At 44.3% G+C, this 14070-nt stretch overlaps 1 protein-coding gene across 1 annotated transcript; it reads left to right on the top strand.

Annotated features, from left to right (window-relative positions):
• Positions 1-9245: 9245 nt before the first annotated feature.
• LOC142244633 (thiosulfate sulfurtransferase-like) lies at positions 9246-13338 on the top strand. Its single transcript, XM_075316893.1, has 2 exons — positions 9246-9837; positions 12812-13338. Exons 1-2 carry the CDS (start codon positions 9261-9263, stop codon positions 13087-13089), a joined length of 855 nt encoding a protein of 284 aa, XP_075173008.1. The 5' UTR covers positions 9246-9260; the 3' UTR covers positions 13090-13338.
• Positions 13339-14070: the final 732 nt, after the last annotated feature.

Here is a 14070-nt window from a genome sequence, read left to right as displayed (position 1 = left end):
TGTGAGATCGCTGCTCGTTACACACTGCTCTGGTTCATTTTTTGGATGTTGCTCTCCCGCTGTGAAGCACACATCGCTGTGTGTGACAGCGAGAGAGCAATGATCTGAATGTGCAGGGAGCCGGCGTCTGGCAGCCTGCGGTAAGCTGTAACCAAGGTAAACATCGGGTAACCAAGCGAAGCCCTTTCTTGGTTACCCGATATTTACCTTCGCTACCAGCGTCCGCCGCTCTCAGGCTGCCAGCGCCGGCTCCCTGCTCCCTGCACACAGCCAGAGTACACATCGGGTAACTAAGCACAGCGGTTTGCTTATTAACCCGATGTGTACTCTGGCTAGAGTGTAGGGAGCCAGCGCTAAGCGGTGTGCGCTGGTAACAAAGGTAAATATCGGGTAACCAAGCGCTTGGTTACCTCATATTTACCTTAGTTACCAAGTGCAGCGTCACTTCCATGCGTCGCTGGGGGCTGGTCACTGGTGAGATCTGCCTGATTGACAGCTCACCAGCGACCATTTAGCGACGCTCCAGCGATCCCTGCCAGGTCATATCGCTGGTGGGATCACTGGAGCGTCGCTAAAGTGTGACGGTACCCTTAAGCGGGCTTTACACGTTGCGACATCGGCAACAATATATCATCGGGGGCACATCGTTAGTGACGCACATCCGGCGCCGTTACCGACATCGCAGCGTGTAACGCAAATGAGCGACGATCAACAAGCACAAAAACGTCAAAAATCGATGCTCGTTGTCACGTCGTTCATTTCCATAATATCGGTGTTGCTGCAGGTACGATGTTGTTTGTCGTTACTGCAGCACCACACATCGCTGTGTGTGACGCCGCTGGAACGACAAACATCACCTTACCTGCCTCCACCGGAAAAGGAGGAAGGAAGGAGGTGGGCGGCATGTTCCGGCCACTCATCTCCTCCCCCCGGCGGCGGTTCAGTGACGCTGCTGTGACGCTGAATGAACCGCCCCCCCCTGGAAAGGAGGCGGTTCGCCGGTCACAGCGACGTCACGTAATAAAAATGTAAATGAGATAAATGTAAAAGAACATGGATCACAATTAGAGAACACTGTCAGATCCCTGTAAGTCATTGGTGTTAATCTGACACCTGGTGCTAATTTCCTTCATTATCTGACAAATCCTATATAACTGGCAGAATAACTTTCCAGTTTGCACTGACTTTCCCATTCCAAAGTGACTGAAACCCTCCAGCAGCAGGTTGTCCAAAAGAAGGCCAAAGGGATGACCCTATCAGCCATAGCAAGAGGAGTTGGTCGTTCCAAGTCTGTGTTTTTGAGAATTTTGCATCTTTACAACATCCCAAACTCTTTCAAGGCCCCCAAGAAGGCTGGTCACCCTCAAAAGACAAATGCAAGAGAGGACAGGATTATGCGGAGAATCTCCATGGGTAATCGTTTCCACACTGCAGCTGGAATTACTCACCAGTTCAGCACTGAACAGGGTAAGGCTATGTGTGCAACAGCGTTTTTTTGACGCTGCGTTTTTGGCCGCAAAAACACACCCGCTGCAAAAACGCGCCAGTAAAAAACGCATGTGTTTTTACAGCGTTTCGATGCATTTTTTGCTGAGTTTTGCTGCATTTTAGATCACTGCGTTTTGCTGCGTTTTTCCAATGCATTGCATAGGTGAAAAACGCAGTAAAACGCAGGAAAGAATTGACATGTCCAATTTTTTTTTAGCTCAAAAACGCAGCTAAAAAAAAAAGTTGTGTGCGGACAGCAAAAATGAACTGTCATAGACTTTGCTGGGGAAGGAAAGTCATGCAGTGCTAAGCCCAAAAACGCACAAAAACGCACCTGAAAAACTTGCACATAGCCTAAGGAGCTGTCTCTTCATACAATGTCACGACGTATAAGAGCATTTGGACTGAAAACCCACTCTGCAGTAATCTCTAAATAAAAAAAAAGTAACAAAAAAAAGGGATTAAATCTCCTCCAAAAATTCAGCAATTATTTACCGCAAATGGAGAGCAGCAATTGTAAAGAGCATGAAGAGCATGTTGTGTGGACAGAGAAGTGGCCACAGGTCATTTTAGTGATGAAAGCAAGTGTAATTTATTTGGGTCTGATGGAAACATTATGTTTGTTGACAACTTGGGGAAAGACTGAACCCAAAGTGTGTGAAGAAGTCAGTGAGCGGCGGTGGAGGAAGGGGCATGGTTTGGGGGATGTTTTCTGCAGCAGGAGTTGGACCTCTCATACAGATACATGGCAGAGTGATACAAGTGTGGATCAGAACCTTCTTCACAACACGCGGCTCCTTACTACATTCTCTGAAAAAAGGCCAAGAAAGCAAAAAATCTGCCGGGGTGTGTAAACTTTTGAGCACAACTGTATTTCTGAAAAAAGCAACTAACCATACCTTGTTGTGTAATTTTGCTCTGCAGTGTAGATCAGACTTGCAGGAGTTAATGTATTTACATCGTTAGCAGTATGCATTGATTTCCTCTGTGTGGACAAAGTCTTTTCTAATTAATATTATCACATTAATCATTAACCAATCAGCGTCTTAGTTATCAGAGTCGCACAGAAACAAATATTAATAAATATTTCCCGTGTCTGTGACCTGCGGTAAATACAAATCTTTACTTTATAGTATCATTACTATGGAAAGCTGGGTGACAACCGTGTGATCGCCGGGTCATACTGCGCAAAGGTTGTCAGCGACGCCCTCTTATCCTGCCCATGGACGCCGCTATGTGACGATCCCTACACACCATACCCAGCACTGCCGTCATTGTGACCGTGGCCGGAGCCCACCGTGATGTGGATATTTGATCATCACTAGATTAAAGGGGCTGTCCAGACAATACACGTATCGGGTATTCACAGGGTATGTTGTATCCCCGGCGCTGACTTTTTACAGTAAATCTAAAGTAATTTAAAACTTTTTTGTTTTCGACAGTGGGAGAATAAAGCAGCAAAAATACAATGTGGTGCTCACACATACAAGAGTGTGTATTGTTCTTTTTATATATACACTAGCTGTGGTAGCCAATGTTACCCGGGAGAGTAGCGAAGTGTCTCTCTGTCCCTCTCCAACGCTCCCTCTCTGTCCCTATTTCTCTCTGCCCTACTCTCTGTTTCTCTCTGTCTTCCTCCCTGTCTCTTTCTATCTCTTTCTTTGTTTCTGTTTTTTCTCTCTGTCTCTCAAATTCAAAATCAAATTCAAATTCTCTGTCTCTTTCTCTCTTTCTCTCTGTGTCACTCTATGTCTCTCTTCTCTCTCTCTGTCTGTCTGTGTCTGTCTCTCTCTTTCTCTGTCTCTCTCTCCCTCTGTCTGTCTCTATCTCTCTCTCTGTCTGTCTCTATCTCTATTTCTCTCTCTGTCTGTCTCTATCTCTCTCTCTGTCTGTCTCTATCTCTATTTCTCTCTCTGTCTGTCTCTATCTCTATTTCTCTCTCTGTCTGTCTCTATCTCTCTCTCTGTCTGTCTCTATCTCTCTCTCTGTCTGTCTCTATTTCTCTCTCTGTCTGTCTCTATCTCTATTTCTCTCTCTGTCTGTCTCTCTCTTTCTCTGTCTCTCTCTCCCTCTGTCTGTCTCTGTCTGTCTCTATTTTTCTCTCTGTCTGTCTCTGTCTGTCTCTATCTCTATTTCTCTCTCTGTCTCTCTCTGTCTGTCTCTATGTTTATTTCTCTCTCTGTCTGTCTGTGTTTGTCTGTCTCTCTCTGTGTCTCTCTCTCTGTCTCTCTCTCCCTCTGTCTCTGTCTGTCTCTCTCTGTCTGTCTCTATCTCTATTTCTCTCTATTTCTCTCTCTGTCTCTCTCTGTCTGTCTGTGTTTATCTGTCTCTCTCTGTGTCTCTCTCTCTGTCTTTGTCGCTCTCTCTCTGTCTCTCTCTGATGAAGAATTATATGAAGATATTCAAAAACAGGACTCAAAATGGCATTTGAGCTGTACTCAGATATGGGACTTTCTGGTCATAAGTGATTTATGCTGACTTAGCTTAATATAGAATGATGAAACACATAAATAAATATAAATATATATATATATCAGAATAAGCTCTTTTTACCGTTTACCCAATAGGAGAAGTGTCATGTATTCTTGGCTCCTATCCAACTGATTTCTTTAAATGTATCTGAACTTCTGTAATTAAAGCAGTCATATTTTCTACCAGATCCGTACATCAGTGATCTGTGTGGACAAATAGCATGCATGCTGACAAATGACTCGTGATTTGGAATGCAGACAGGTTTAAGACGTGGATGCATAACTTGGATTGCATCACCCTAAATTATGCCCCCTTATCAGTCTCTCTGTCTCTTTCCCTGTGTCTTTGTCTCCCTCTCGGTTTCTCTCTGTCTCTCTCCCTGTGTCTTTGTCTCCCTCTCGGTTTCTCTCTGTCTCTTTCCCTGTCTCTTTCTCTGTCTCCCTCTCGGTTTCTCTCTGTCTCTTTCCCTGTCTCTCTCTCTGTCTCTCTCTGTCTGTCTCTGTCCATCTCTCTCTCTGTCTCTCTCTGTCTCTTTCCCTGTCTGTCTCTCTGTCTCTCTCTGTCCGTCTGTCTCTCTGTCTCACTCTGTCTCTGTCCGTCTCTCTCTCTGTCTCTTTCTTTGTCTGTCTGTGTCTCTATCTGTCTCTGTCTGTCTCGCTCTGTCTCGCTCTGTCTCTGTCCGTCTCTCTCTCTGTCTCTTTCCCTGTCTGTCTCTCTGTCTGTCTCTATCTGTCTCTGTCTGTCTCTCTCTGTCTCTTTCCCTGTCTCTCTCTCTGTCTCTGTCCGTCTCTCTCTCTGTCTCGCTCTGTCTCTGTCCGTCTCTCTCTCTATCTCTGTCTTTGTCTGTCTGTGTCTCTATCTGTCTCTGTCTGTCTCTCTCTGTCTCCCCACCGACATCTTATTACCTCACACATAAGCTTCTTAACCTAAGAATGTACTCTGTTGCCTATAGCAACCAATCACAGCTGCTATTAATGACCTGTAGCTCCCAGTTCCATTCACTTTAATGTAAGCAGGATTTTTGGTGAATAACTGTAAAGCGCAGGGTTACATTTTGCCCTCAAAACATAATCTATGACGTTCCCTGAGTCACATGGGGCGTCTGTGCAAAATTTTGTAATTGTAAATGTGACGTTTGCAGATTCCTTTAGCGGACATAAACACACACACACATGCACAAACACGTACATATACATACACACATACATATATACATACACACATACATACACTACACACATACATACATGCACAAATGCACATACATACACACATACATACACACATACTCACACAGACACACACACACATACACACATATACATACACACACATACATATATACATACATACATACATACACTACACACATACATACATGCACAAATACACATACATACACACATACATACACACATACTCACAGACACACACACACATATATATATATATATATATATACATCAACATACATATACATACACACATCAACACAAACATACATACACACATACATACACGCACGCACATATACACACATACACACGTATGTATGTACACACACATATACCCAGTTTTATATATTAGCTTTTGCTACTTTTGCACAAATAAAACACAAATAATTATTTTAACTTTGTGGCCAGATTTTTGAGGGACGAGGTTTACTTTTTCTTGATAGGATTTTTGGGGTACATAAAGCTTTCTGGATACTTATTCTTCAGTTTTATTGTAAAGCGATCCAATTGTTGCTTTTGGTGGATCTTTGCTCTGTTTTGGGTTTTTTTCTGTATCTTTATATATATATATATATATATATATATATATATATATATATATTTTATTAATTATTATTATATATCTCAGGTCATTCTTGTAGAGTCAATATAAATTATTTGTATTTTATAAAACGGGGCTCAGAAAGTTATCCCCTAACCTTAGTATAGAGGACGAGTTACTGATCAGGACACACCGGACCATTGGGACCCCCTAACAATCTGCGTCTGAATGAAGCCGAGGTGGAGCGTGCGCGCCTCCTTCCACACATTGTTTTGGGACCTCGTTCACATTCATTAGGGCTTTACAGAGCCCCTTTCTTGGTCTCGGTGGGATCCCAGCACTCAGACCTCTAGTCATCAGTCATGTCTTATCCTATGTATAGGCGGAAACTTTCAGTCGTCGGAAGATTGTGCAGAAAATACTTTTTTTTGCTTTTTCTTCTTTTTCAAATTTTTTAAACCTTTTTGCTTTTTTTTTGTCCCACATCTTGATCACAAGCCTTTGATGGAGCCTCCTAAGTAGTGAGTACACCACCAAGATCATTGCTAGATCCGTAGCTACCATAGTCACTCATCTGTGCCCTGCGTACATGACAAAAAAGAGAAAGTTGCACTGATATGTGGAACAATAAATATGGGAATATAGACATGCATTGCTGCTATGAAAAACATGCAAAAATTGAGATATTTAGCACACAAAAATGGCCAGATTTTATGTAAGCCCAACAGCCAGCAGCAAGGCAACCTCTTAATGTTGGGTCCCTATCAATCTAATGCCTCTTTTTAGGTTAAAAAAACCCTACAATTTAGAGGTGGACAGGAACCTGGAAATAGAGAATTAAAATTGCCTAAGGCTGAAGAGCAGAGGCATTGGCTGTTGGGCTCATTAAACTGGCCATTTTTGTGTGCTATGTCAATTTTTACATGTTTTTCATAGCAGTAACGCATGTCTATATTCCCATATTCATTGTTACACATATCTTAGCATTACAGACTGCGACTGTCTACTTTTTGTTACTATGTTTCATGCTCAGTTTGCACCTGTTCACATTAGAAAGGTAGGATGTACCATCAGTCTTTTTCTTAGATTACAGGGTCATGCCTTCTGATTGAGCATGCCTCAGGTGATTTTAATTCTCCATTTGTAAAAATTGACATAGCACACAAAAATGGCCAGTTTTATTTGAGCCCAACAGCCAACGCCTCTGCTCTTCAGCCTTAGGCGGGCTTTGCACACTACGACATCGCAGGTGCGATGTCGGTGGGGTCAAATCGAAAGTGACGCACATCCGTTGTCGCAGTCGATATCTAAAGCGGGCTTTACACGCTGCGACATCGCTAATGCGAACTCGTTGGGGTCACGGAATTCGTGACGCACATCCGGCCGCATTAGCGATGCCGTTGCGTGTAACACCGATAAGCGATTTTGCATCGTTGCAAAAACGTGCAAAATCGCTAATCGGCGACACGGGGGTCCATTCTCAAATCTCGTTACTGCAGCAGTAACGAGGTTGTTCCTCGTTCCTGCGGCAGCACACATCGCTGCGTGTGACGCCGCAGGAACGAGGAAGCTCCCCTTACCTGCCTCCCGGCCGCTATGAGGAAGGAAGGAGGTGGGCGGGATGTTACGTCCCGCTCTGCTCCGCCCCTCCGCTGCTATTGGGCGGCGGTTCAGTGACGTCGCTGTGACGCCGCACGGACCGCCCCCTTAGAAAGGAGGCGGTTCGCCCGTCACAGCGACGTCGCCGGACAGGTAAGTATGTGTGACCGGTCTGGGCGATGTTGTGCGGCACGGGCAGCGATTTGCCCGTGTCGCGCAACAGATGGGGGCGGCTACCCACACTAGCGATATTGGGACCGATATCGCAGTGTGTAAAGTAGCCTTTAGTGTGCAAATCCTTTTTGATACGATTAACGAGCTCAAAAGCGTCGTTATTGTATCATCAGTGCAGGGTCCGACATTTCCATAATGCCGGTGCAGCGACAGGTACGATGTAGTTCCTCGTTTCTCCGGCAGCAAACATCGCTGTGTGCGAAGTCGCAGCAGCGAGGAACATCTCCTACCTGCGTCCCAGTTGCAATGCGGAAGGAAGGAGGTGGGTGGGATGTTTACATCCTGCTCATCTCCGCCCCTCCGCTACTATTGGCCGCCTGCCATGTGATGTCGCTGTGACGCCGCACGGCCCGCCCCCTTAGGAAGGAGGCGGATCGCCGGCCAGAGCGACGTCGCAGGAGAGGTGAGTGCATGTGAAGCTGGCATAGCGATAATGTTTGCTACGCCAGCAATCACAAGATATCGCTGCTGCGACGGGGGCGGGGACTATCGCGCTCAACATCACAGCATCGGCTTGCGATGTCGCAGCGTGCAAAGTACCCCTTAGGCAATTTTAATTCTCCATTTGCAGCCTCCTGTCTGCCCATAAATTGTAGGTTTTTTAACCCAAATAGAGCCATTAGTTTGATAGGGACCCAACAATAAGCCTTGTCGTTGGCTGTTGGGCTCACAAAAAACTGGCCATTTTTCGTTGCTAAATATCTCAATTTTTGCATGTTTTGCATAGCAGTAATGCATGTCTATATTCCCAAATTCATTGTTCCATATATCTTAGTGCTACAGAGTGGAACTGTCTCCTTTTTGTTACTTTGTTTCATGCTCAGTTTGCACCTGTTCACATTAGAAAGGTGGGAGGTGCCATCAGTCTTTTTCTTAGATTACAGGGTCATGCCTTCTGATTGAGCTCCTGCTCTTCAGCCTCAGATGATTTTAATTCTATATTTGCAGGTTCCTGTCTGCCCATAAATTGTAGGTTTTGTAACCCAAATAGAGGAATTAGTTTTATAGGGACCCAACAATAAGAGGTCGCCTTGCTGCTGGCTGTTGGGCTCACATAAAACTGGCCATTTTTGTGTGCTAAGTATCTCAATTTTTGCATGTTTTTCATAGCAGTAATGCATGTCTATATTCCCATATTCATTGTTCCATATATCTTAGTGCTACAGAGTGCAACTGTCTCCTTTTGGTGACTTTGTTTCATGCTCAGTTTGCACCTGTTCTCATTAGAAAGGTGGGAGGTGCCATCAGTCTTTTTCTTAGATTACTGTGTACACAACTGTCTCATAGAAGTGAATGGAGTGGTGACTTCTCAGACCCTCGAGATATTCATGATGGCATCTCCTCTTCCACTAATCCTCATGGGTGATTCCCCATCTTCACTGCATATCTGGCATGAACCAGGGGGCTCAGGATGAACGCACCATAGATTCTCCTGGGATGTGTGGTGTCTCCTGAGTTTGCTTAGCCCTGTCTTACCTCATGACTACATGACTTGTCCTCTGTGGCTGCCACTTCAATAATAATAATTGCCTGATAAGAGGCCAAACCTAAAGGTCTTGCACCACCTCCACTGATGCCAAAAAATGCTGCAAATAAATAATTAACTGCTGGATCTGGATAAGTCCCAGGAGCCTGCTCCTCCTTAGAATAAAACCTCCGGGCAAGTGTCTTCTCCATCCATTGAAGTAGCCATGGCAAACCGGGCTTTGGTCTCTGCTGGGTGGCTCTCAGGAGCCCTAAAAGCCAAGAAAGCTCCTGCCCTACGGGTACTGGACACCACCTGGTACTCGCCAGGGGGTAAAGATGCCAGGAAGGAGTTTGCAGAGCGGCACATACCAGGAGCCTCCTTCTTCGACCTGGAGCAATGCAAGGACCAGCAGTCGCCCTATGAGATGATGCTGCCCAGTGCCGCCCAGTTTGCCAAGTACGCCGGTGAACTTGGCATCAGCAATGAGTCCCACGTGGTGGTCTACGACTCCGACAGCTCGGGCATGCTCTACGCCCCCAGGCTTTGGTGGATGTTCCGTCTTTTTGGTCACAACAATGTGTCGGTGCTGGACGGGGGTCTCACTAATTGGATGAAGCGGGGGCACCCGGTGACATCGGAGGACACAAATGTGACTCCGGAGACGTTCCTGGTGACAACGAACCACGCTCTGCTCAAGAGCTTCGAGGACATTGAGGAGAACATCAACAGCAAGAGGTTCCAGGTGGTGGACGCCCGATCCGAGGGGAGATATCGGGGTCCGGAGCCCAAACCCGGAGAAGGTGAGGATGAGTATCTGTATTATTCTGTATATATACACTGCACAGTACCACTTCTCCTGTCCTGTATACTGGGTGTAATCCTCAGTATCTGTATTATTCTGTATATATACACTGCACAGTACCACTTCTCCTGTCCTGTATACTGGGTGTAATCCTCAGTATCTGTATTATTCTGTATATATACACTGCACAGTACCACTTCTCCTGTCCTGTATACTGGGTGTAATCCTCAGTATCTGTATTATTCTGTATATATACACTGCACAGTACCACTCCTCCTGTCCTGTATACTGGGTGTAATCCTCAGTATCTGTATTATTCTGTATATATACACTGCACAGTACCACTTCTCCTGTCCTGTATACTGGGTGTAATCCTCAGTATCTGTATTATTCTGTATATATACACTGCACAGTACCACTTCTCCTGTCCTGTATACTGGGTGTAATCCTCAGTATCTGTATTATTCTGTATATATACACTGCACAGTACCACTTCTCCTGTCCTGTATACTGGGTGTAATCCTCAGTATCTGTATTATTCTGTATATATACACTGCACAGTACCACTTCTCCTGTCCTGTATACTGGGTGTAATCCTCAGTGTCTGTATTATTCTGTATATATACACTGCACAGTACCACTTCTCCTGTCCTGTATACTGGGTGTAATCCTCAGTATCTGTATTATTCTGTATATATATACACTGCACAGTACCACTTCTCCTGTCCTGTATACTGGTGTAATTCTCAGTATCTGTATTATTCTGTATATATACACTGCACAGTACCACTTCTCCTGTCCTGTATACTGGGTGTAATCCTCAGTATCTGTATTATTCTGTATATATACACTGCACAGTACCACTTCTCCTGTCCTGTATACTGGGTGTAATCCTCAGTATGTGTATTATTCTGTATATATACACTGCACAGTACCACTTCTCCTGTCCTGTATACTGGGTGTAATCCTCAGTATCTGTATTATTCTGTATATATACACTGCACAGTACCACTTCTCCTGTCCTGTATACTGGGTGTAATCCTCAGTGTCTGTATTATTCTGTATATATACACTGCACAGTACCACTTCTCCTGTCCTGTATAGTGGGTGTAATCCTCAGTATCTGTATTATTCTGTATATATATACACTGCACAGTACCACTTCTCCTGTCCTGTATACTGGTGTAATTCTCAGTATCTGTATTATTCTGTATATATACACTGCACAGTACCACTTCTCCTGTCCTGTATACTGGGTGTAATCCTCAGTATCTGTATTATTCTGTATATATACACTGCACAGTACCACTTCTCCTGTCCTGTATACTGGGTGTAATCCTCAGTGTCTGTATTATTCTGTATATATACACTGCACAGTACCACTTCTCCTGTCCTGTATACTGGGTGTAATCCTCAGTGTCTGTATTATTCTGTATATATACACTGCACAGTACTACTTCTCCTGTCCTGTATACTGGGTGTAATCCTCAGTATCTGTATTATTCTGTCTATATACACTGCACAGTACCACTTCTCCTGTCCTGTATACTGGGTGTAATCCTCAGTATCTGTATTATTCTGTATATATACACTGCACAGTACCACTTCTCCTGTCCTGTATACTGGGTGTAATCCTCAGTACCTGTATTATTCTGTATATATACACTGCACAGTACCACTTCTCCTGTCCTGTATACTGGGTGTAATCCTCAGTATCTGTATTATTCTGTCTATATACACTGCACAGTACCACTTCTCCTGTCCTGTATACTGGGTGTAATCCTCAGTATCTGTATTATTCTGTATATATACACTGCACAGTACCACTTCTCCTGTCCTGTATACTGGGTGTAATCCTCAGTATCTGTATTATTCTGTATATATACACTGCACAGTACCACTTTTCCTGTCCTGTATACTGGGTGTAATCCTCAGTATCTGTATTATTCTGTATATATACACTGCACAGTACCACTTCTCCTGTCCTGTATACTGGGTGTAATCCTCAGTATCTGTATTATTCTGTATATATACACTGCACAGTACCACTTCTCCTGTCCTGTATACTGGGTGTAATCCTCAGTATCTGTATTATTCTGTATATATACACTGCACAGTACCACTTCTCCTGTCCTGTATACTGGGTGTAATCCTCAGTATCTGTATTATTCTGTCTATATACACTGCACAGTACCACTTCTCCTGTCCTGTATACTGGGTGTAATCCTCAGTATCTGTATTATTCTGTATATATACACTGCACAGTACCACTTCTCCTGTCCTGTATACTGGGTGTAATCCTCAGTATCTGTATTATTCTGTATGTATACACTGCACAGTACCACTTCTCCTGTCCTGTATACTGGGTGTAATCCTCAGTGTCTGTATTATTCTGTATATATACACTGCACAGTACCACTTCTCCTGTCCTGTATACTGGGTGTAATGCTCAGTATCTGTATTATTCTGTATATATACACTGCACAGAACCACTTCTCCTGTCCTGTATACTGGGTGTAATCCTCAGTATCTGTATTATTCTGTATATATACACTGCACAGTACTTCTCCTGTCCTGTATACTGGGTGTAATGCTCAGTATCTGTATTATTCTGTATATATACACTGCACAGTACCACTTCTCCTGTCCTGTATACTGGGTGTAATGCTCAGTATCTGTATATATACAGTGCGTAGTACCACTTCTCCTGTCCTGTATACTGGGTGTAATGCTCAGTATCTGTATTATTCTGTATATATACACTGCACAGTACCACTCCTCCTGTCCTGTATACTGGGTGTAATCCTCAGTATCTGTATTATACTGTATATATACACTGCACAGTACCACTTCTCCTGTATACAGGGTGTAATCCTCAGTATGTGTATAAATACACTGCACAGTGCCACGTTTGGTTGTAATGCTTCAGTATCCGCTTAGGTTTGGGTAGTAATCTTCTCCCCTTTCTTTAGGTATAGAGCCCGGTCACATTCCCGGGGCTGTGAACCTTCCTTTCTCCGTCTTCCTGAAGGATGGCTTCCAGAGGCCAGCACATGAGATCCGGCAGCTGTTTGAGGAGCGCGGCGTCGATCTGACCAAGCCACTGACCACCACCTGCCGCCGCGGGGTCACCGCCTGCCACCTCGCCCTGGCGGCATTCGTGGTGGGAAAAGAAGACGCGGCCGTCTATGACGGTTCTTGGTCGGAATGGTTTCACCGGGCGAAGCCGGAGCATAAGGTCTTTGATTAAAGCAACGGGGTGTAATAAATACGGGGGGCTACGATGGGTCAATAAAGAGGCAGCTGCTCTGCAAAAGTCAATTGTAAATACTCTATCAATGAATAAATGTGATTGTAATGTTTATGCTCCCATAGAGGTCTATGGAGCTGCAAAAGCCATGATTTATCTCATCAGTGACACTGCTGTATATTAAGTGTCCACTAGGGGTCAGTATAACATGTAGAAATCTGTGAACAAAATAAATTTTTCATTTTCTGGTCCAATTTGCAAGAAAGTTTCAATATAATTGGGCTGTGTAAGATGTGACAGTGAATATAGTATGCACGAAAGAAGAATCCGCTCCGAAGAAACGCTGCGACAGATGGGAGCCTATGTTAAGGCCGATAACGAACATCAGAATTGGCATTGTCTTACAGGATAGCCGCCTCCAGGAGGCGCTACAGTGAGGAGCTATTTTCCTCTTGGATGAAAGCTATTTTGTATACCAGCTGAAGCTCCAGTAACTTCTCAGAGGTAAACATTACTGTGATGTGCAGTGCTCAGAGTGGCCACCAGAGGGCCCCCAACATGAAAAATCAATGGTGGAGAATTTTGCAAAAATTCATTGTAAATTTTTATAATAGCCAAGTGACTGATACTCATTACGTATAGCATCTTATCTTTTTGCGAATCCTGCACAAGAAATATAAAAGTTTAGTCATTTCCACTGCAGATGATGCACAATGTCACCTAATGGAAACCTTACAGCTCAGCTATGCAGCGAAACACGGGCAGAGGATAAGCGAAGAGTCCAAAATGCACAATGGGGTATGTCAGGTGTGGACACAACGGTAGAGAGACCTGCTCATGATTCAAGGATCTTCTCTGGGGCAGATATTGATCTACAGGGCAGCAATTCCCCATAGGGGGCAGCAGAGAGCGCTTTCCTTCTGGCAGAGAGCTAATTTGTATTGTCTGATGGAGTCCCAACCTGCAGAATGACAACTGGGA

The sequence above is a fragment of the Anomaloglossus baeobatrachus genome, chromosome 6 (genome assembly GCF_048569485.1).
Source record: "Anomaloglossus baeobatrachus isolate aAnoBae1 chromosome 6, aAnoBae1.hap1, whole genome shotgun sequence".
NCBI classification, from domain to species: Eukaryota; Metazoa; Chordata; class Amphibia; order Anura; family Aromobatidae; genus Anomaloglossus; species Anomaloglossus baeobatrachus.
Note: the sequence above shows the minus strand (reverse complement) of the source record. Positions and strands in the feature narration are given on the sequence as shown.